The following is a 23,088-nucleotide window of genomic DNA, read 5'->3' as shown; positions in this document are numbered from 1 at the left end:
TTCAAACTTGCCATTGTGTCCTGGACTGGGGACACAAGCCTGGGGCTTTTCACACCTCACCTTGCCCCCTTCACACTCTGACCCCTTCCTTGGCCACCACACACACTCCCAGGCACTGTTGCTCCCTCTTGCTGTCTTTCACACGGGGCTCCCGTGTTTGAACTTCTTTGACCCTGTCAAACTGCACAGTAGTTGAGGAGAGGCGTGCTCTTGGCTCTGGACTGTACCCTCAGCCCATTGTCCCACCCCAGCCCCAGGGGCATGACCCAGGCAGGTGCTGCCCAGAGTCCCAAGCCACCCTGCCTCCTGCGACAGCCTGCAACCTAGTTGTCATCTCAGCCCCTGGGGCACCTGCTCTGGGGCATCCTGCAGAGCCCACCCACTGACTGGCCCCTAGTGCCCCGGCCCCTCGGTGCTGCCTGCTGCGGGAGCTGCCAGCTTTTTGGAATTCCTAATCGCTCCTGGCCCCGGTGATTGGCTGCTCAGCTCTGACCCCACTTGGGCTGCCGCCTGGTTGGATAAAAGGGGAATCTCCTTGGGGCTCCAGAGCATTAGACACCGGAGGGGGCACCTGGGACCAACTTCGGGAAGCGGGGAGCCCGGCGGGGGGGTGGGGGGAGAAACAGACCTGCGGCCTCGGCCCCTCCAGCGAGCCAGGAGATGACGGGAAAAGCGGGGGAAGCGCTCAGCAAACCCAAACCCGAGACAGTGGCCAAGAGTACCTCGGGGGGCGCCCCGGCCAGGTGCACCGGGTTCGGCATCCAGGAGATCCTAGGCTTGAACAAGGAGCCCCCCAGTTCCCACCCTCGGGCCGCCCTCGACGGCCTGGCCCCCGGGCACTTGCTGGCGGCGCGCTCGGTGCTCAGTCCCGCAGGAGTGGGCGGCATGGGGCTGCTGGGGCCGGGAGGGCTCCCCGGCTTCTACGCGCAGCCCACCTTCCTGGAAGTGCTGTCCGACCCGCAGAACGTCCACCTGCAGCCTCTGGGCAGAGCGTCGGGGCCGCTGGACACCAGCCAGACGGCCAGCTCGGGTAGGTGAGGGCGAGGCTGCGAGGCTGGCTGGCTGGGCACGGGAACCCGGAGCTGTCGGCTCTCGCCGCGCCGCAAGGCCTCCACCCCGCGCAAAAGTTGGTGACAGGCCGAGGGATCGCGGCCAGGGCCCGGGCTGGCCCGCTCGGGGCTGGGGCGGATGCTCCAGGCGCCCGCGGGATTCGGCCCCAGCGTCTCCCGCTGCCCTGCAGGGCGCCGGCCCCCGCGCCAGGCCCAACTCCGCCGCGGCGCCGGGGTGGGGCCCCACCGTAAGCCGGACTTGGGGTGCCACGCCACGGGGCGGGCTGGGGAGCCGCAGTTCTGCTGTTCTGCTGCGGCCCCGGCCTCGAAAGGACCTGCGTGCGCTCCAGGAGCGGGAGGGATGCTGCCCCGCGGGCTGGCGGCCGGGGAAGCGGGTGCTTCGGCCCCAGCCCTGGTGTCCAAAGTTGTCCTTTCCTCCCTGCTTCTCCCCTTCCCACCCCCGGCCCTGCCCGGCACGGACCGGCTGGGGTTCTTCTCGCCCCGCGATCCTGGACACCGCAGCAGTGCAAGCGGCCGCCGTCCGATCCCTCCTAAGCGCCACGATGGATCGGACCTCGCGCCTCCCCGAGTCTGGGGGCCCCTGGGTCACCCCGCCGCGCCCTCCCAGGGCCGCTTTCCGGGCTGTGCGTCCCCGCCCGCCCGGCCGCCTGGCTCTTGCTTGCACTGGGCAATTCCCCTCATATTTCGTTATGGATTTATTTGTTCATTTTTGTTTGGGGGGCCCCGGAGAGCGGCGCGCCGCGGTCTGTCCAGACGCAAGCGGGGCGCCCGGGGCCGGCTTTGGACCGGCGCTCGCCCGGGAGGCCCGAGCGCTCCCCCTGCGCGCACCCGGCGACGCCCGGGCCCCCTCCAGGCCAACTTTCCCCCCGGCGCCGGGGCTGAGGGCGGAGTTCCGAGCGCGCCCCGGGTCTCCGCGGCCCCTGGGGCGGCCGCGCTCCCCCTCGGGGCCGGCTCCCGGCGCGCGGGGCCTTTGCCTCTCTGCAACGAAATCTGCTCCAAAGCGCTCGGTCCCGACGCCGGGGCGGGTAGAGCCGGCCGAGCTTCAGGGACGGGGCCGACCCCTCAGAGGGCTTCTCGGGGGGCAGAGCCGGCCCCCTCCGCTCCCGGGGGCGGCCCGGGGTGGGGCCCTCGCGGGCTCCCGGCTCCTGACGCACCGGGGCGCCGCCGAACGCGCCCCCCATTCTACCGCATGTGCCTCCGCCCGCTTTTCAGATTCTGAAGATGTGTCCTCCAGCGACCGAAAAATGTCCAAATCGGCTTTAAACCAGACCAAGAAACGAAAGAAACGGCGGCACAGGTAAGGTCCTTGCGGCGCTTTCGGGTCCCTCCCCTGCGCCCCACCCCCTGCCGCTGCTGTGCGAGAGTCGGGGGCTCGAACCCCCCGCACCCCCCCTTTTTTTTTCTTTTTTTTCTTTTTGGTAACTCCGGATCTGAGGGTCAAGACTGCCCGGGAAGGGCGACCAGGCGTTGTCTGCGAAGCCCAGCCCGGCTCCGGGCCCCGGGCCGCGCGCAGGGAGGAAGCTGTGTGGCCGCGCCAGGGAAGCGGCTGCGTTTTAGGCTCTTCCCTCCTTCCTCGCAAGGAAGAAAAGGCCCCAAGCCGGGCCCAACCCGCGCGAGGGGAGCTGGCGGGCCCCAGACGCGATCCCTGCGGCCACACTTTGGGGGAACCACGCGCACCTCCCGGCGGGCGCACCGGCCCCCGCCTCCCTCGCGGGCGCTCGGCCTCGGGCCGCGCCGGTCTCCTGCGGTCCCCGCCGGCCCTGCCAGCCCCCCAGCCCCCCATTCCCTGCGCGCCCAGTGTCGGGAGTGTGACCGTGTGACATCGGCATCCAGGGATTTTTTTCCTTTTGGCTTCTGCTCTTTTGTGATCCGGAGAAGGTTGCTTCCCTTCTGCGAGCCTCAGTTTCCTTGTCTGCAAAATGGGGAGTGGGCGCGAGGGAGCGCGCGGCCGGGCGCGCGAGGCTGCCCGGGGATACAGACCACACAGGGTTTGGTTTCTTTAATTTAAATAAAAGTCTTTAAATAGACATTACTTGCACTACTACATTTCAATGGGTGCCGAAAGGTGTATCTGGAAAAGGAATCCCCCATCCCAGGCCCTGCTTTCCTTGGGCATCAGCGCCACGACTACCGAGTCCTCGTGTAAAATCATGAGGTGGTTTTTAAGGAATAAGAGAGTGGGAACCAAAAATCGGCCTGATTTTCCGAAACTGCTGCTTTCAAGCGCGGTCGCTGAGCTCAGCCCTGGGTCAGTTTCTCCAAATCTCCCTTCCCGCCCGCCGGGGCCTCCCGCGCGCTCTCGGGACTTGTCCCCACTGGTGAGCTCTGCGGCTCCTCACCCCACTTCATCTTCTTTCCCCCAATTTATTCTCGGCTCCTTCGCCCCACCTTTTCTCCACTCTTTTCTGCGTTTTCTTCCTTCTTAGCTAGAGACTCCGATATCGACTCCCCACCTTTCCAAAAGGCACTTCTGACTTCCAGGCCCCAAGAAGCCCCTCCTGGATGAGAAAGAACTTGGACTTTGGTCGTTCCCCTCCCACAGCTATTTGTTCTTGTTTGGTTTGGTTTTATTTTTTTAAAAATTTATTTAGGCATACAAGATCTGGGGTACAGGCCAGAGGTGCCAGGGAGGGTGAGAGAATTCACCAGAGACAGAGTGGGGAGCAGAACAGGGGGACTGACTGAAATCCGTTGCTGAGGGGACCAGCCGGGAGACAGGAGAGGTCTGCCTGCCATGTGGGTTGCTCCCTGGTGGGCCAGGATCGAACTTGTGCCGCAGACGCTGCAAATAGCTTCGTAGGTTGTGTCTTAACCCCGTTGTGCCACCAGGAGGCCCAGGTTTGGTTTTATTTTTAAATGGGAACATTGGTTTTAGTCCTATCTTGCATCTCTCCTTTTTGCCTTTTACATTCATTCATCCAACAAATATTCAGTAAATTATACCCCTATCCCATGCTGGTCCCAGGTTGGGTAATTTTCACAGCTTCCTGGAGCAGTTCAGGGACCCCTCTGAGTTGGGGAGCAGCTGGGAGTCTGGCTGGTCTGCTTTTACTTTGGTGCTTGGATGGGGGGTGAGGTTTCCCAGCATAGGGAGCCCTGAGAAAAACATCCCCCAAACTCCGGTACTGAACAGTATTTCCACATCAGGACATTCTTTGCTGGCTGGTGCGTAACACCAAGTCCGTGCCTGCAGTTCCTGACCCTCTGTCCTCACCCCACCCTCTCCACCAGGGAAACCCTGGGGAGGATACCAGGGGACACGAGACATCAACCCCCACCTGCCCTCAGTTTCTGGCTATTTCTATGCACAGAGGGAAAAGATTGAAAGTATTGGGAAGCGGAGAATGGCCACTGATTACAGTTTTTAACTAGTGAAAAAAATGTGTTTTCCTGAGCTGTTCTCATTTAGGGGTTTCAGGTAAAAGATCTCCAAATCTGGTGGTGGGAGGGGCCTTTTCGCCACCTCCCAGAAATATGCTGGGCTTAGCAGGGGTTAGAGAGGGGATGGAGTGGCAGCTTGGGAGTCTCTCCCTCTCCCCTCATCTCTTTTCTCTGCCGGAAAGGCTCAGAGCCTCTGCACACTGGACATAACGGCTACTCAAAGGGGCTGAGTTCTGCATAAAGCCAGGAGCCGGGTTTGGGGCACATTGTGGGCAGAGAGTCCCTGTTGGCATCAGAGCACCAACATTCGCTGTGAAAAAGGAATGAAGAGGAGTCTGGGGGGCTGTTTGTTCTTGGTTTTGTTTTTGTCTTTATTGGGAGCCCTCCCGAGCGGAGACTGGCACCGACATGCCCTACCATCTGCCCTCCTCTTTGGCTTTGGCCAAGCAGTTGCACCTGTGTGGCTCAGTTTCCCTCGTTTTGAAAAGGACTTGCATGTGTTGGTTGTTTATTTTGACGATCTGTTCAGGGACTCCCCAGTAAGTGGCAAGAGAGGAATCGAAAGGAGCACATCTTCCAAATTCTGAAGAATTAACTTTCTGTGTACACAAGCATTGTATGTCCCCCAAGAGAAAAGGAGAAACGATTTAGAATCCAACCAGTCGTTTTCTATAAAGAGCTGAATCTCTCTTCCTCACACACTTCTTGCTTCATCCCCCAAGATATTAAAGTTGACATCAGCACAAGGATTTTGCAGGGTTTACCTTCATCCTTTTCCCTTGTGCTGGGTGAGGGCAGCAGGGAGGGATTCTAAGTCCTGTGCTGGTCCGAGGGTTCAAATCCCAGAGGAACAAGCTGGGAACATACCCAGCAAGGACGGTGCCTGCTGGACTACGCTGCCCGGCTTGCAGAGGAGGGTGCAGGGTACCGCTCACCTGGAACTTAGTGAAATTAAGGTCTGAGAAGAGAATTCACATGTGTAAGTGGATATGTAGTGGTTTAGGCAAGAAAAAGTGTCTATGAACCCAATTGTGGAGGCAAAATTTTATGTTGGAATGCTCCAACACAATTCATTTGCACGTTTTCCCAGGGTGAGAGCATGTAGCTTTTGCCAGAGTCTTAATGCAGTTTGTGATCCCCCACAGGTCACTGTGAGGGGTCGGGGCTGTGTGGACAGGCTTTCTGGAGCAGACCGGAATGGGATTCCCCTGTATGGGACCTCCAAACCCCTCATGGCTGAGTGTGTGTGTGTGTGTGTGTGTGTGTGTGTTGTGGGAGGTGGGAGGTGGCCTTTACCTTGTGAGCTCAGAAGTGGGGGAGGGGTTCTGAGTGCAGCTCTGAGAGGTGGGGCCGGGACAGGGCAGCTGAGGAGGGTGGAGTGTTGAGGAGGTTTCAGGGAGTGGGAGACTCCGCTTCCCACTGCAGACACTGGGGGGGCAGGTGCACAGAGCATCTAGTGAGGCTTCAAACTCTGACTGCGGTTTGCAAGATCAAGTGTGCTGTGTGCGAAGCGGAGTCCAGGAGCAGAGCTGGTGGGGCTCAGACGTTTATTTGTCTAGGGAGTCCCTTACTCCTTGCTGGGGTCGTGGAACAAGGGACTTTCTGCAGTTTTCTAAAGTTTCTGCTTTTTTTTTTTTTTTAAGATTTATTTATTTATCTATACAAGCACTGGGTACAGTCAGAAGTGCGGGAGGGTGAGAGGATTCACCAGAGCTAGAGCAGGGAGCAGAGCAGGCAGAAGGACCGAAGTACACTGCTGAGGGGAGCAGCGGGCGGCAGGAGAGGTCTGCGCGCCATGTGGGACCCTCCTCCGGTGGCCGGGGAGCAGCCGGGGATCGGGGATCGAACTGGCGCTGCAGAGGCTGTGGGCAGCTTTGCAACCCAGCGCTCAACTGCTGCGCCACCAGGGAGGCCCTAAAGTTTCTGTTTTAACACCCTTTCCCCAAAAGCACCTCCAGAAAGATTTGCCATGTGAACAGTCCCTGAGCACTGAAGGCCCCCAGCCACCAGCAGGGCACCTCTGCTTAACCCTCAGTCATAAAAAGAGGAGTTCAGAGGGCTGAGCTGTGCGTGTGAGTGTGTGTTTGTGTATCTGTGTGTGTTCATTGTGCTGAGCCAATGGTTTGTGCTGTCCGGGAGGCGCAGGAAAGGGCCATTCCGTCCTCTCTGGAGCAGATTCTTTCTGTTTCTGGATCCTGAGTGTCTGATTTTTCTCCTCTCAGGACAATCTTTACCTCCTACCAGCTGGAGGAGCTGGAGAAAGCATTCAACGAGGCCCACTACCCAGATGTCTATGCCCGCGAGATGCTGGCCATGAAAACCGAGCTGCCGGAAGACAGGATACAGGTAGCAGAGAAGTTTTCTTGCCCCGGCATTACCTCTCAGGGACATCTCCAGGCTCCCAGCCGCTGCTGTGGACACCATGTCCTCACACAGAATAGTTGATTTAAGCTGACAGGAATGCTGGACACCGGCTGAGTGAGGGGTTGCTGTTGGGGCGAGAGGTCTAGCAGCCTGGGCTGGCCTGTGGCTCCATATGAGCTTCCTGAGCAGGATGTCAGGCAGACCCCAGGGCCTGTGAGGGAGGAGTTCTGGGCAGGTGCTGGCTTCTGGGCAAGGTCTCTGTTGCGGAGATGTCCCCTGGGTACTCCAAGACCAGAGGGCCCAGGCCTTTCTGGGTGGCTGAGGGGTGGGCTGGGGGTTGGTGTTTCCAACTCTGCCCGAGTCTGGTTCCCTTCCTTTCACTCACCTACCTCCTACTTCCACTCCCCTCCCCATCACCCAAGACTTGCTTCTCTCACAACCATTCAGCTGATCCTGCCCTGAGCTGATTGCTTTTCACCCCCACCTCACACCAGGATGTGGCCTGTACCTGTGGCTGCAGGTGTAGCTCAGTGAGCCACTCCTCCTTCTCCCTTCCTCCTACTCCTTTTCCTCCGCTTTCTTCCCTCCTCAGCCCTCCCCTCCCCATCAGCTTCCCCCCTCCTCCCTTCCCCCTCTCCCGGAGGGTTCCCTGCTTAACCAGCCTCCGATGGAGACTGGGCTGTGCTCAGCGGTGGTGGGTATGGAGTCTCCTTTCATCAGCAGCAGGACCTCCCTAAGTTCAGAACCCCCCTAACTGGGCAGGAAGGGAGCTACTTAATTATTCCTCTGGTAAAAGATGAAGTCTGATGATTTTCTAACAGGACCCCCATGAGGTGGAAGGAGTGAATGGGGGGGAAAGAACATTCCAGAAAAATTGGAGTTTCTAAGCTTAGTTGGATCAAAACCTTTAATGAAATATAGACCCATCAGCTGATTAGCCCAGAGTAGTTCACAGCTGAGCCTGGGAAATGGGTGGAAGCTTCCTACTTCGTGAAATCGCTTCTGTCCCCTGTTCAGATCAAGACCTTTTACGTTTCCGGGTGTGATAGGACAAGTACTAGGGGGAATCCGGATAGGCCTAGAGGAGGAACCAAATAAGATGTGTGGGTTGTTCTGCCTTCTCTCACTAGAGACCCAGAGAATGGAAAATGGGGCATGAGTTGCTTTTCTAGAAGAGCTTTCCTCTCCCCTGGAAATCTATTTGGAATTCCAGCTAATGGCTTTAGACATTGACACTAACCATAAGCTCAATTATTCGTAAGCAGATTATGTGTTTGATGCATTATCCATGGCAGCCTGGCCCCATCTTCCCCCACCCATTTGGGTTCCAGTGGGGTAAGGTTGGGTGCTGACTTGGAATCTGGAACGGGGTGTGTGTGTGTGTGTGTGTGTGTGTGAGAGAGAGAGAGAGAGAGAGAGAGAGAGAGAGAGAGAGAGAGAACGAAGATCCTATCCATGGTAGGATCAAACTCCCACTGTTAGGAGGACCCGCCTGTGCACTGAGAAGGAGCAGCTTGTGTCTTGCAGTGGGTTGTCCTGTCAACCCGCTATGGTTGGGGTGGGTGCCCCCGCAGGTGGAGGCTTCTTTAGTGGCCTGGAGGGTGTCTACAGGGTGGTGTCTGAAGCCACCAGAGCCAGCTAGGAGGAGCCAGGGTGCCGACAAAGTTAATTGCCCTGACACTATGAGGACTGACTGTGGTTTTGTTTCTATGGGCCCACTAAGGTGGACTTTCTGGAGCTGTTTGTGCGCGCAGGGTTCTTGGGTAAATACTGCCCCCAGGAGGTGACTGCAACTGTCAAATAGTCCTGCCCCAAAATGTTTTACCAGGTGGCCTGGGGAAGAGCTTAGCATGTGTTGATAATCATCACAGCTAAAACTGACAGAGTGGTTTCCGTGTGCCAGGTGTTCTAATAGGAGATGTGCTCAGGAGAGGCAGGGAGTGCAGTGGTTAGGGGCATGGACTTTGGAGCCAGACACATCCTGATTTTACCAGTTTCCAGCAGACCATGGGCAAGTGCCTCACCCCCACGGCCTCCGACTCCCATCTGTAAGATAGGGGTGATCGTGGCACCTGCGGATGGGATGAACCATGTGCAGTGTATTCCGAGGCTACCTGGCCCGCGCATGGTTTCAGCTCTGATTTCATTAACTCGTGGTGACAACTTGTGGGGTAGAGGCCATTATCCTGCTTTTGTAACTGAGGAACTGAGGCAGAGCGACTGCCCCAAGACCACACAGCTATAGGTGGGGCACACAGGGCTCGAACCCAGCTCTGCCTCTCAAGCCCACAGGCTCCACAACTGCCTCTTGCTTCATAGTCTGCTTTGACTTGCAGTGGGGGAAACAGATGATTTGAGGTCACATGAGGGGGTCTGCACCAAGGCTTTATACAAAAATCAATATTTATAGAGTACCAGGCACTATTCTAAAAATCAAAAACTAGTCATAAAAAATTATTTTGGGGGCCTTCCTGATGGCATAAGGGATTAAGACGCAACTGTGAAAGCTATCCTCAGCCACTGCAGCATGGAGTTCAATACCCGGCCAGGGAGGTGACCCACATGGCGTGGCAGACCTCTCCTGTCTCCCTGCTGCTCCCCTCGGCAGTGTGTATTTCAGTAGATCTGCCTGTTCTGTTCCCCACTCTGTCTCTGCTGAATCCTCTCACCCCTCTGCACCTGTGGCCAGTACCCCAGTTCTTGTATGCATAAATAAATAAATCTTTAAAAAAATATTTTTTGAATGGGAAAATCCATGTATGTGAGTTCCAAAGGGTGAAGTACTCCCTGCCAGCATCCCCACGGCAGTAACCAGGTTCTGTTGTTTCCTTTTAGAGGAGTTTATGTACACTCCCCAGGGACCCTAGGGGACCCTGTGAGTGTCTGTTGCTACTCCCCTTTGACAGAAAGGCAATCTGAAGGACGGGGTACAGAACTCAGACCTCCCCCCACCTTTCCACTCCGGAACACTTGTGTCGCTACACGGCCCCCCTCCCAACCAGAGCTCTGCGTGGAAAATGGAAACCAGTCCCTGTCCTGCCTTCAGTCAGAGGCCTGCCTGTGAGTGGGCAGAGCAGGACTAGGAGGGTGTTATCAGAGGCTCTGTTCCAGGGTTAGACACCCTCAAGGAGCAGCAGAGAGGTCACTGACTGGATGTCAGGGCCCTGGCCTCACTTCCGGCTCTGACACCCAGCAGGCCGGGCAGAAGCCAGGTCACCTCCCATCTCTCAGCCTCCTTATCTGTAAAGGAAGTCAAGGGATCTCTCCCAGGGAGGGCCTCCTGAAGGTCACCTTCATCTCCGGGACCTGGACTGCCATTGGTGAAATGGGGCGGGGGAGAGGGGCAGGAAGGTTGCCTTTAGCAGTCCCGGGGCACACACCTCTTGTCCATTCCAGGTAGCCACATGAGTATGTCTGTAGCCTCCAAGCTACTGTCGGATGAGAACCCAGGGCGGGCATGCTGGCTCACACGCCTCCTCATTGCTCCATGTCAGCAAGCCAAACTCTGAGCCTCAGACGGCTCACTTGTAAGCTAATAGTATTTTTTCTGGAAGACTAACTTAATGAAAGTACTGTTATTACTAAGTTCTTTCCGTGGTCCCAGATATTAAGAGCATTCTACACCTTGTTTCATTAAACCTTCTCAACACCTGGGTGAGTCAGAGGCCATTCTCGTCACATTTCCTGAATGCGGGAACTGAGGGGCGTTGAGTAGCTGAGGTTGAAACCCAGCACTCAGCGATGTCACGCGAGGGACCCGTGGATGACCCGTGAAGGCCTGTGTGGGTCAATTGGAGTAGCCAATGCCTGGGGCAGTGCTGACAAGGCCAGTGCCTGGTTGTGGCCATTTACTGTCTTTGTGCTTGGAGTGTTGGCTGGTCCTCACGCCACTCTCTGCAGGTTGGGGTGGAGGGACACAGAGCGTTGTCAGCGAAGAGTTTCTGAATCTCATATCAGATTCAAACACACTGGTTTTTTTCTGTCTCCAAAAAATGCTGGGTTATGACATGTTGGGGCGCTGGGGAGGGTGCTGCCCCCTAGTGGACAGAGGCGGCAGCAGCCGCGGGGTTTCTGTGAGCCTGAAGCTGGGGGTGCTGCGGGAGGAGCGTGGACAGTGTCAGAGCACTGAGTAGGCTTGGAGTGTGACGTCCTTAAATAACACCAGCAATGAGCCCAAATTAATCAGCTCCCAGACAGGGGCAGGAAAGAAGCTGGGTGAAGGTGATGGAAACCGCCACATGGCCAGCCGAGCCAGGCCTACTGGCAAGGGACAAGATTGGAGGGCAGGGCCCTGGGGAGCCAAGTGCCCAGAATGTCCATGGAGCATCTGTCATGTGGATGGCTTCCTGCGTGGATGGTTCTGGGGTGATTGCAGAGGGTCTCCTGGGAGGCCTCTGAGGGCAGGAGCCCTGGGCATGTTGTCCCATGGGGGCCCAGGAAGCTGCTGGCGAGACAGGAGCTGTGTGAGGACAAGAGACACCCTGGACACGGCCATGGTTGCTTGTGCTGCTCACCCACTCGTGAAGGAAAGAGCCAAGGCAGTGGCTTGGTTGTCCATGCGTGCCCTGTAGCAGAAGGGTGCCCACTTGGCAAGAAGCCCTTCCCCGAGTGCTGTCCACCCTCAGAGGGACAGGGTCTCAGGATCTTCTCTGCCTTGCCAGGCCAGATATGACAGCTAGAGACATCCTACCTGAGCTCTCAGGGACTCCCCCCAAGGGAGAATGCTCGGGGAAACCCAGCCTCCTTCCTGAGCTGGAAGGTGGGTCCCTCTCCTTTGCCTCGGACTCCAAACCTGGTGGCCCTTGGTCACTCAGGGCCCCTTCTCAGGCAATCAGAGGCTGTAAGTCAGGGCTGTGGGCCTGCCTGGGGCCTTGACTCAGGCTTTCTGGAAGGGGCCCAGACCTGACTCCCCTGTGAGGGGAGCAGTGTCTTCTAGAAAGTGGACAGTCAGGAGAGAGAGAGGGACTGAAGGAACATTGTGGGTTAGCCAGCACCAAGAGACCAGGGAGGGAAGGAGTCCATCCTGAGAGGGAATCTCACAACAGGGGAGATGGGAGGGCTGGGCTCAGTGTGAGAGTATCTTTGGGCATTTGCTGGAAAGCAAAGCCTCATATTGTCATACATTTGTTCACAGAATTCATCCAACATCTGGCCAATGTTTTTAAGTTCTTCCTGTGAACCACGAGCTTCCCATACACTGTTTGACTTAATTTTCATGAGAAACCACTGAGGATATGGCAGGATGAGGCGGAGGAGAAACCTGAAGCTCAGAGAGGTTAAGAAATGCACCGTGTTGAGGCAGCCCCTCTGGCCTCCTCCACAGGAGGCAGAGCAGAGACCTCTGACCTTGGGCTTCCAGTCCCTGTCAGCAGACTTGAGAGAGTGGTGGGCGCCACATGGATGTTTTCTTGCATTGGAGTCTCAAGGGACTAGGACACATTAGAAATATGGGGAAACTTGCAGGGAGATCTGTTTGGGCACCCCCTTCAGGACGCCTGGAGGGGAAAGAGGGGACATCTGTATCAAAAATCTGACAGCCTGAAGGTTGCTTGTGTCTCTCCCTGCATTGTGGTTATTGTTAGTCCAGCCTTGTGGTTTTTCTTTTGTTCTTTTTTTTTTAAGATTTATTTTATTTATTTATTTATTTATTTATTTTTAGAGGCATGTTTTTATTTATTTATTTATTTATTTATTTATTCAGTTTTGTTTATTTATACATGCACTGGGCACAGTCAGAAGCGCGGGAGGGTGAGAGAATTCACCAGAGCAGAGCGGGGAGCAGAGCAGGCAGAAGGACCGAAGTACACTGCTGAGGGGAGCAGCGGGCGGCAGGAGAGGTCTGCGCGCCATGTGGGACCCTCCTCCGGTGGCCGGGGAGCAGCCGGGGATCGAACCGACGCCGCACAGGCCGCAGGCAGCTTCGCAACCCAGCGCTCAACCGCTGCGCCACCGGGGAGGCCCAGATTTATTTTATTTATACAATAGCTGGGGTACAGGCCAGAGGCACAGGAGGGTGAGGGAATCCACCAGAGACAGAGCAGGGAACAGAATAGGCAGATGGACCGAAATACACTGCTGAGAGGAGCAGCAGGCGAGACAGGAGAGGTCTGCTGTTCCATGTGGTAACTTCCCTGGCCGGCCAGGAATCGAACCTGCATTATAGAAGTGCGGACAGCTTCACAGCGCTGCACTCAACCCACTGCGCCACCGGGGAGACCCTGGTTTTTCTTTTTTAAGATTTATTTATTTATGCATACAAGAAATGGGGTATAGGCCAGAGGTGCGGGAGGTGAGAGGATTCATCAGAGACAGAGTGGGGAACAGGATAGGCACACTGACTGAAACACACTGCTGAGGGGAGCAGCGGGGAGACAGGAGAGGTCTGCTGTGCCATGTGGGTAGCTCCCTGGCTGGGGATTGAACTCATGCTGCAGTGGCTCAGGATAGCTTCATAGTGCTGAGACTCAACCCCTTGTGCCACCAGGGAGGCCCCCTAGTCCAGCCTTGTTAAAGGGTATGTGGAGGAGGCCAAAGGGGCAGTGATGGCACAATTACATACACTCTGAGTACACACCCCTGAGTATTTTGTTGCTCTGCTGAAATAATAATAAGCAGTACATATTGAGCATCTTTTTGTGTGACAGGCACTGATTTTAGCCATTTTCTTTTTTCTTTTTTTTTTTTTTCCTAGAAGGATAAAGATTTTAGGCACTTTCACTTTTTTCATTAATCCTCCAAACAACCCTGAAAAATGGGGATGCTTATCTCCTGTATTAAGAGACTGAGCCTGAGAGAAGGCAAGTAACTTGCCCAAGATCATGCAGCAATTTTTTGCCAGAGCTGGGGATTCCAGTTCAGGATTGGCTGACTTCAGTGTTTCTTGTCCACTGTTAAAGCTTTGCACACATGCTGGGTGCTTCCAGGAAGGGAAGAGAAAGGCAGCTAGGGAGAGTGGGTAGGATGAATTCTAATGCCTTGTCCACTTTCCTCCAAGGCACCATCGCCATAGCTTCCCTGCCAACTGTCTTAAAAAGGAATGGCTCTGGCTGTCCAGGTTTCCTCCATAAATTGAAGCAGCATCTGGTCTTCGAAGAGAGCCAGGCATTCCAGGACCCCATCACCGAGAGTCAATGGCTCCTGGTTTGAGCGACCAGCTGGCGCCAACTCCTCTGGGAGTGTCTGTGGGCAAAGCCTGCACAGCAGTTATTCATTTGCCCAAATTAGGAGACCCAGGAAAATGGTTCTGTTCACAGGCCCTAGAGAAGCTCTGAGTCTCCTGTCTGCAGCCCTCTCTTTAGTGTTCCAGTAAGGAAGCTGTCTCCAGGTGACAGCCCGCCCCTATCAAGCACTGACACCCATGAAATCCTGAAGAAACAAGGTGTGCTTCTCAGGCAGCCACTCTTTCAGGGAGAGAGGGGCACCTCTGCCTTTGTGTACCCCATGATCTTTCTCCAGAACCCCTAAATCCAGCCCCTGTTGAAAACAATTCTAAGTCGGTCATCAAAACTCATTGGTTCAAACACTAGATGTGACTTTATGCTCCTTAGCCCTCTTCGAATGAGTATGTGTGCACTTTGTTGTGGAGATGAAAACTGCTGGGTTGACAATGAGGTGCAGCCACTGCTGCTGCAGGTGTAGTGTAACATATGGAAGATTCTTCCTAAAATCCAAAACACTCTGGAGTCTGGCTGCAGGCCTCTGGTGTGGGGTCTGTGGTGGTTCTGTATGTTTCATAGTGCACCGCATTCGGGCTGGAAGGGCATCTCCTGCCCACCAAGCAGATGGTTTACTTTTAGATTCATGAAGAAAACCTTCTCAGGGCCTCCCTGGTGGTACGAGGGATTAAATCTCAGAACTAAGCTATCTGCAGCCCCTGCTGCACAGAGTTCAGTCTCCAGCCAGGGAGCTACCCACATGGTGCACAGACCTCTCCTGTCTCACCCGCTGCTCCCCTCAGCAGTGTATTTCAGTAGATCTGCCTGTTCTGCTCCCCACTCTGTCTCTGGTGAATCCTTTCACACACACCCCCTCCTGCACCTCTGGTGTACACCCCAGCTCTTATTTGCATAAATAAATAAATCTTTTTTTAAAAAATAAAGAAAGCCTTTCCAACCTGGGTGGTCAGACCTGGTGCCTGGAATTCCATCACTAAGGGTTCAATTTTTTTTAATTGTAATTTTATTTAGTTATTTGCATAGAAGAACTGGGGTGTAGACCAGAAGTGCAGGGGGGGCGGGGATTCAGCAGAGACAGAGTGGGGAGCAGAACAGACAGATCTACTGAACTCCACTGCTGAGGGGAGCAGCAGGTGAGACAGGAGAGGTCTGCTGCGCCATGTATGGGTTAACTCTCTGGCCGGGGATCGAACTCAGCGCATAGCATCAATAGCACTGAGGCCGGGGTTCAATCTTTGCTGTCTTCTTTCAAAGGTGATGAAACCCCAGGTCACTTGGCCCTGCATGTGGTTAGGTCTTTTCCGTGTTTCCTCTGTGGGAGAAGGCAGCTTGAGACAAGCAGGTACTTGCCCTGGCCTGGCTCACCCCTCTCTGCTCCTCAGTGCGGGGATCACAGTCCTCTGTGGCCCTTAAGTTACAAACCATTCCTTGACAGGGCCCATTTAGGGCAGTCTGCGTCTGGATCAGGGGGGAGCTGGGACACATTGGCTCCCCAGCTCTCCAGGAAGGCCTGACCCAGTGGCACCCAAGGTGGGATGAGTCCCCTCCCTCCCTCCCTCCCTCCCTCCCTCCCTTCCTCTCTCTCTTTCTTGCTCTTTCTTTTCTTTTCTTTTTTCCCTAAAGCTTCATCCATTTAATGCATACAAGAACTGGGGTACAGGCCTGAGGTTGGGGTGGGTGAGAGGATTCACCAGAGACAAAGCAGGGAGCAGAACAGGCAGACAGACCAAAGTACACTGCTGAGGGGAGCAGCGGGCGAGCCAGGAGAGGTCTGCCGCGCCGTGTGGGTAGCTCCCGGGACGCAACCCACGAAGCTGTCCGCAGCCTCTGTATGCCAGTGCGAGGGCTGAGAGCCCGGGACGACTGAGGTCGTGCCTCTCCCATTTTTAGGGGTTCCCGTTATTTACAAAATCAGAAGTGCCAAAACGGGCTTCCCGACCCTCAGGTCAGTTTAAAGCTGCGCGTGGACGGCGCGGTCGGCCGGGCGGAACGTGCCTGGCTCGCGGGGCTGTTCGCGGGTGACGCTGGGGCCGCGCGGCGGGCGGCTGGAGCGCCCTCTGCCGGACACGGCCGCACCGGCCGCCGCGAGCCGCGGGGCACTCACCCCGCCCCCTGGTGGCGGCGGCGGGAACCGCGGGGGCGCGCGGGCGCCGGGCTCCGGCCCGCCCCGCCCGAGCCTCCCGGCGGCCGAGGCAGCAAAGGGTTAACCTGTCAGCCGCGCGGTGTTAAACAGGTGTCAAAGGCGCCCCATATATCTGCAGATTGAAATCAAATTCTTTGCCGCATAAAAAGATAAATTACCCAGGCGCTGCCGCGCGTCCCACTCATCACGCCAGCGCCAGACGGCAGGCAATTTTTTTTTTTAATGTGCTAACGACCTAATCAAGCAATCAAGCCCGGGAAGATTGCGAGTGACCGGGGCAGCCATCTGCCGCGAGCCCCGCGTTCATTTCCCGCGCCCGCGCCGGGCGGGGCGGGGGGGGGGGCGCAGGGGGGGGAGAGGGGAAAAATCCTAAACAAATTAACACCCAATTTTCCCCGTCTAATTAGTTAAATGAGAAGCGCTGGGGTCCCCCGGGAGGGGCGGCCCGCGCCCCGCGGCCTCCCCAGCATTAATTAGCGCGGGTCAATGCCGGGCTCCCCGGAGAGCGGCCGCTTTAATTTCCCGTGATATTTCAGTGCCTGAGGCCCATCGATTCAAACTGAAATTAACTTATTTTTCAATCAGCCCAGGGCTGCCCCTGGGGGTGACTCTTCTTTTGCCGCCTCCTGAATAGAGCCCGAGCAATTTTTCATCAAAAGCTGAAGCCGCCGCCGCCGGGGCGGGGGCCCTGCCCGAGTCCAGGGAATGGAAATCGCAGCGGAAACTAATAGATTTCCACGAGCCCGCCTCTCCCCGACCCTCCACCCCCACTTCCCAGGGCGCCGGGGGTCCAGCCGCCCCCCCCCCCCCCCGCAGGATCCCATGCTGCAAGCGTGGAGGCCGGCGGGGGGGGGGGGGGTGGCCTTCCGGGCCTCCATTTCCTCCAGGCTCGCCCCCCCCACCCCGAGGGGCAGCGCTGACCCTTCTCGGGAGACTCTGGAAGGTGCTTGGGGGACCCTGAAGTCTGGCTTCCGCCAAGCGTGGCTGGGACCAAGGGATCTCCCTAGAGAGCCCGGCTGGCCGGCCCTGGGTACCTCCCCCAGGACACCCCTTGTTCTTTCAGACCTTGCACCTGTCAGCTTTGGGGCCTTGAAACATGTCCCCCACCACACAGTCCCCCCATACCCATTTGCTCCTCACACCACTGGGAGTTTCATCTTCCTTGCTTGGCTGAGGCCGGGCTGCTTGGCGCCCCCAGATAGCATTCAGGGTGAGGGAGCTGGTGGAGGACACTGTGATGGCTGCTCCCTGGGGGCCGCCTAGAAGGGAGGTTGACTCAGGCCTGGAAGGGTGCCCTACCCGGTGTTGTGGAAGTATCTCCCAGGCTTCCGTTACCCCAAGATCATCTGTGCCCTGGCTCCCTGGGTCCACCGGCACCCCATGGCAAGAGACGCGGCTACTCTAGCCCCTGAAAGGAATCTGGCCTTCTGCAAGTCAGAAAAGGGTTTCTGTGTTGACGCTGGGCTGTGACACTTTCAAGAGAGCCAGCCCTGAGAACCATGTGGTGCTGCCCATGTGTGTGTGTGCGCGCGCGCGCACACACACACACACACACACACACACACACCCCTGCCCTGGGAGGGGTCCCTACATTGTTCTAGAACTGCTTTGATTAAAAAAAAAAAAACAGACCTATTCCCCCCATTGCATTCTCACCAGACTCGGTGTCCCCATTCTGAACACCCCTGAAACTGGAGGAAGCTCACCCCAGGGTGGCCGAGCTTAGGTCGGGACTTGGCTGTATAAACTGGCTGGAGAACCCAGAAGTCCCCAGGGGATGGGGCTACTGGCAATTGTTAAAAGGAAAGCAGTAGCCCCCAAATGGAGGCGTTTGTGCTAAGCCCACCAGGACTTGATACCTAACCTCGCTGCCTTTCAACCTCGCCAGGGGACGTAGTCTTAGCTGGTCAGTATGGAAATTTCTGGTCAGAGGGGATTTTTCCATTCCGCAAAGGAAGACAAGATAACCTGCCTTCCACAGGGCTTGCCCCATCCCCACAGGTAGGTTACCTCACCTTGAAACCAGGCCCTCAGCCCTCCTCCTGCTCTTTCTGCCTGCAAAAAGCTTACATTTTGTGGCCCTCTTGTCCTACTAGATGGGAAGCTGCCCGACTCATTAGAGTTTCAGAAAGTCGATTAGCTCTTTAAAATGAATTCAGTCAGCTATGGTTATCTAACCCCATGGGGGTGGGGTGGGGGTGGGCCTTAACTCCAGGCAGCAGGGGCTGAGGGCCTGGCACAGAGCAAGCGACTGACCTGTTGGCCTGCACTCGCAGGTCTGGTTCCAGAACCGCCGAGCCAAATGGAGGAAGCGGGAGAAATGCTGGGGCCGGAGCAGCGTCATGGCGGAGTACGGGCTCTACGGGGCCATGGTGCGGCACTCCATCCCCCTGCCCGAGTCCATCCTCAAATCTGCCAAGGACGGCATCATGGACTCCTGCGCCCCGTGGCTACTGGGTAAGAGCCCACACCCTTCTTGGGACCCGCCCCACGTGAGGACAGCGGGCTCCCAGAGGAGAAAGCTCCAGAAGGATGGGGGGCTGGCCACAGCAGCCTAGCAGGAGGGAGCCCCTCCAAGCAGACTGGGGTCTCCTCGGGGGCCTCCAAAGGCAAGCTTGGCCTAGGACCCTGAGTCTGTCCCTTGCACCCACACACTAGGTGTCTAGGACTCTCATCCCGGTGGGTTCTTTGGTCTGTGAGAAGGCTGTGGCTTGTTCTAGAGTCTAGATCTCTTCCTTTAGCTGGAGATGGGTTTGTGGTCATTAAAAAAGCCCCCCTTGGGGACTGAGGACATCCTAAGTCCCTTTGGCTACTATTCCGGCTTTGCCCAAAGGGCTTCTTCCCTCTAAATCTCTCCCCCCTGCCACCTTCCTCACCTCCACCCTCACCCCTGCCCTGCGGTCTGGTAGTAGTGCCAGCTGACCTTGGGGTTTAAGATCCGGACTCCTAGGAGGCAGGGAGGGGGGCGCGCTTGCTGTGTTTGGGAAGGGGCAGAACAGGCTGCCGGTGGCCAGATGCCCGTGGGCATGGCTAGGCGAAGCCCCCCGCAGGGCTGGTGCGGCCCCTCCCCCGCCTGCCTCCCGCTCCCCTGCCCCGGGACTCGCGCGACTGCGGCGTGTGAAGCAAGGCTTTCTACTGTCCTTAATTCTGGCCTCTCTCTATCTTTGCTGTTTTCAGTTCAAGATGGCTTTCCCAGGCGCTTTTCTAAACCCGAATACCAACAATTCTTTTTAGGGATGCACAAAAAGTCGCTGGAGGCAGCAGCTGAGTCGGGAAGGAAACCCGAGGTGGAGCGCCAGGCCCTGCCCAAGCTCGACAAGATGGAGCAGGAGGAGCAGGGCCCCGACCCTCCCGCAGCCATGTCCCAGGAAGAACTGAGGGAGAACAGCATTGCAGCCCTCCGAGCCAGAGCTCAGGAGCACAGCACCAAAGTGCTGGGGACTGTGTCCGGGCCTGACAGCCTGGCCCGGAGCGCCGAGGAGCCAGCGGAGGAGGAGGCCGTGGAGGAGGACAGGCCTCCGGAGAAGCTGAGTCCAGCGCAGCTGGAGGACATGGCTTAGGTCGCGGGCGTGCCGTCACTGGAGCCCCAGGACTCTGTTCTCCGCGGGGCCTGTGGTACCGAAGGTTCTCTGAGGCCCAGGCCTGGCCTCTGCCACTCTCCCCCTGCCCCACAGGCCCTGCAGGACCCCCCGGTGACTTCAGGCACAACTCAGTTCCAGCCGAGGCTGTGGGCCTTGCTGGGACAGACATGCCCTACCTAGTGTCGATCTCTGCAGTCACCTCCTTATCCCGATGTCCCTGCCTCAGAAGCCTTCTTGCTACCCCAAGCCACCTCCTCAAGCTGCTTTCGCGCAATACCTGGGAAATTCTCACTGCCCTGAGCCACCCCTTCCCTTACTCTGTTCTCCTGCTCTAAGCGTCCCCTTCCCTGCGCTCTACCCCCATGGATCCTGCTGCCCAGACCTCTGCTGCCAACATGCCTGCCTGTCAGGGACGGAGGACCTGTGCTCTGCTGCCAGAGTCCTGAGCGCCCCAGTCAGCAAAACCCCCTCAGCCTGTTCCTTCCCTCATCATCTGGGCCTTTGCCCTACAGGCAGGTACAACCTCTGCCCACCCCATCAGTGGGGCCCAGATTCCAGATTCAACTTGAGAAGAGTCAGCCTGGGCCCCTCGGTCATCCTCCATCTCATACCTTCCAAGGTCACTCCAGGAACCCACCCTCTTCACACCCAGCCTGCCCATGGCTCCTCCCAGCACAGGTGCTCCCCTGCATGTGGTGACGTCCAGTAACGCGGTGAGTCCAGGCCCGCTGTCTGCTGCCAGGCACATTCTCAGCCTTGCTCTGGCCCACTGCACATCTCAGGAGGGCAGACCCTTACCCACGGCCCTTGGGCCTGTGTCCTGACACATCCTGACTCCTCTGGTATGCTGCCCATCAGGTATTCTTCCCCAGAGCTTCTTGCAAATTACTGGTTCGCATGTGCCCTGCTTTGGAGCACCCAACCCAGCTGTCATGTGAATACCTAGGAAGCCACAGACCTTAATGCAACTTGATCCAAGCCAAGCCTGGAGCGGGCCTGGGGCTGTATATATTCATCAAGGTCGGTCACAAGAAGGGCATGAGAAAGGACTGGAAGGAGAGCAAGCCAGTGTGAGGCCCAAATTGAGTACAGGCACACCCCCATGCGAGGTGCATGTCCGCTTGTAAGACTGACACAGCGGCCATGTAGGAATAAGGGGCTTCTCCTGTCTGCTAACGGGAGGGTTGTCCATACTGGTGGCCTCTCTGCAGCTGCCTCGTCTATCCCCAGGCCAGGCCCTGGACTCCCTCACCCCCTCTCCTCTGCCATCCCACCCACCTTAGCAGGGAATGCGAAGCAAGAGAAAGGCCTGGGGTAGCTAGCTGGGATTTTAATTCCTTATCAAAAGTTGATTTCGTCTTCATTCATTCATGGAACGTCTCCCCCGCCCCCACTCCAGTTCTTCTTGTCTTTGTCCCTGTTGGTTTAAAGTGTTAGACTGTAGCCCCTGGCGTGTAAATAATGTACATAGAGTGAGAAGACAGAACTTGATATGGAGGTGTTTGAAATATGGAGCTGTAATAACTTCTAGGTATTCTCAGCCTGTGATTTCTGTGCCATTTTCTGTAAAGACACAAGTAAGAATAAAATTGATGTAAAAACAGCAGAGGCGGGATCCCGGAATCCTCCGTGGGTGAGGATGGGGTGTGTGTTGTGTGTGTGTGTGTGTGTGTGTGTGTGTGTGTGTGTAGAAGAGTAAATCCGGGGCCTCCCCGGTGGCACAGCGGTTGAGCGCAGCGCTGCAAAGCTGTCCGCAGCCTCTGCAGCGCTGGTTCAATTCCCTGCCAGCCAGGGAGAACCCCACATGGCGCAGCAGACCTCTCCTGCTGCCCACTGCTCCCCTCAGCAGTGGATTTCGTCAGTCTGCCTGTTCTCTTCCCCACTCTGGTTCTGGTGAATCCTCTCACTCTCCTATGCTTCTGACCTGTACCCCAGTTCTTACATAAAATAAATAAATAAATCTTTCAAAAAAAAAAAAGAAAGAAAAGTAAATCCATGGAATCACTTTTAGGTCAAATTTACTCGATTCCTCTTTTAAGCTACTCCACCTGCAGAGACACGGTGCTCTGCTGTTTGCCACTGAACTGGCGTTTACCACCTCCTCATGACATGCATCACTGTGATACAGGACCCTCCTCCCTCGCAGGCACCACAAAATATCCCAGCCATTGAGCCCTAACTTATTACCTCGCCACCCTCCTGCTCCCCAACAATAGATTGCATTTACCTTTCCTCTGGTACTTCCTTATAAACAACTCTATTTTCCTTCACACTTGGGGCAAAGCCCACAGCCACCGCAGGCCCCCAAGAATTTGACTCCTTTCTTTTGTTTACATATGCCCACTGTGTATTTTTTTTTAAAGATTTATTTATTTATGCAGACAAGAATGGGGCACAGGCCAGAGGTGCGGGGCAAGTAAGAGGATTCACCAGAGATGGAGCGGGGAACAGGACAGGCAGACTGACAAAATCCACTGCTGAGGGGAGCAGCAGGCAAGCAGGAGAGGTCTGTTGTGCCATGTGGGTCACCTCACTGGCTGGGGATCGAACTTATGCTGCAGTGGCTGCTGATAGCTTCATAGTGCTGATGCTTAACCCCTTGCTACACCAGGGAGGCCCCCCACTGTGTATCTTACCTACAACTCAAACACAACAGCAGGGCCTGGAAAAGGCAGCAGAATCGGGAACTGGAAGTTGCCAAACCTCTGTTAAACCCCCTCACAGGAGGAGAAAATGAGACATGTGGAGGAGCTGCTGCGATTGCTCTAGGACAGCAGGACCCACAGATTTAGGATGTGTTGGATGGAATTACAAGATGGGGGCGGCAGGTGAGATAGATTATATTTGAGCTTTTGACTCAAGAAATCTTCTAAGATTATTTCAAGTCGGCTCAGCTGTAGACGCTCCTCTCCCGGGAGATTATTCTGGCATCCCCTGTCATCACAGGGGAATGGTGAGTGCTTGGAAGTCCCTGTACCCTGGGTTGGGCCCAGGTATAGTCCTCTTTGCCCCAGAGCCTGGGGAGCACAGGTGGGCCAGCCTCCCCACCCCCACCCCACACTGTGGCAAAGGGAAAGATCCAAGAGCCTCATTTGAAGTCGGCACAGGATGCCTCCCAACCTCCCTGAGCACATCGGGTACCTCGGTTTAGGAAAGGCCTCTTTGCTGTATCCAACCCCAACATTCCAGAAAATACCCATCACTCACACTTCAAGTCCCCCTCCTCTCTGGAAAGCCGTTCACCCCCAGGAAGAGTGTGTAACCTCTGTTTCCTCACAGCTCTCCTGACGACCCTCTGTTGTCGCAGTTCATGCTGTAATTTTCCCCACGAGGCTGACTTCTTCAAGGGTGGGCACCGTGTCTTATTCATCTTT

General features: G+C 56.4%; 1 protein-coding gene across 2 annotated transcripts; it reads left to right on the top strand.

Moving 5' to 3' along the window:
• Positions 1-660: 660 nt before the first annotated feature.
• VSX2 (visual system homeobox 2) lies at positions 661-19,693 on the top strand (the record flags this gene model as incomplete). Of its 2 annotated transcripts, none has more annotated exons than XM_084240939.1 (5): positions 661-1,030; positions 2,283-2,367; positions 6,674-6,797; positions 18,410-18,590; positions 19,368-19,693. In XM_084240939.1, the coding sequence occupies 5 exons, from the start codon at positions 661-663 to the stop codon at positions 19,691-19,693; spliced, it is 1,086 nt and encodes a 361-aa protein (XP_084097065.1). The 2 variants fall into 2 exon arrangements, with proteins under 2 accessions (XP_084097065.1, XP_084097064.1); XM_084240938.1 differs by having other exon boundaries at positions 19,311-19,693.
• Positions 19,694-23,088: the final 3,395 nt, after the last annotated feature.

The sequence above is a fragment of the Talpa europaea genome, assembly GCF_964194135.1.
Source record: "Talpa europaea genome assembly, chromosome: 8".
Taxonomy (NCBI): Eukaryota; Metazoa; Chordata; class Mammalia; order Eulipotyphla; family Talpidae; genus Talpa; species Talpa europaea.
Note: the sequence above shows the minus strand (reverse complement) of the source record. Positions and strands in the feature narration are given on the sequence as shown.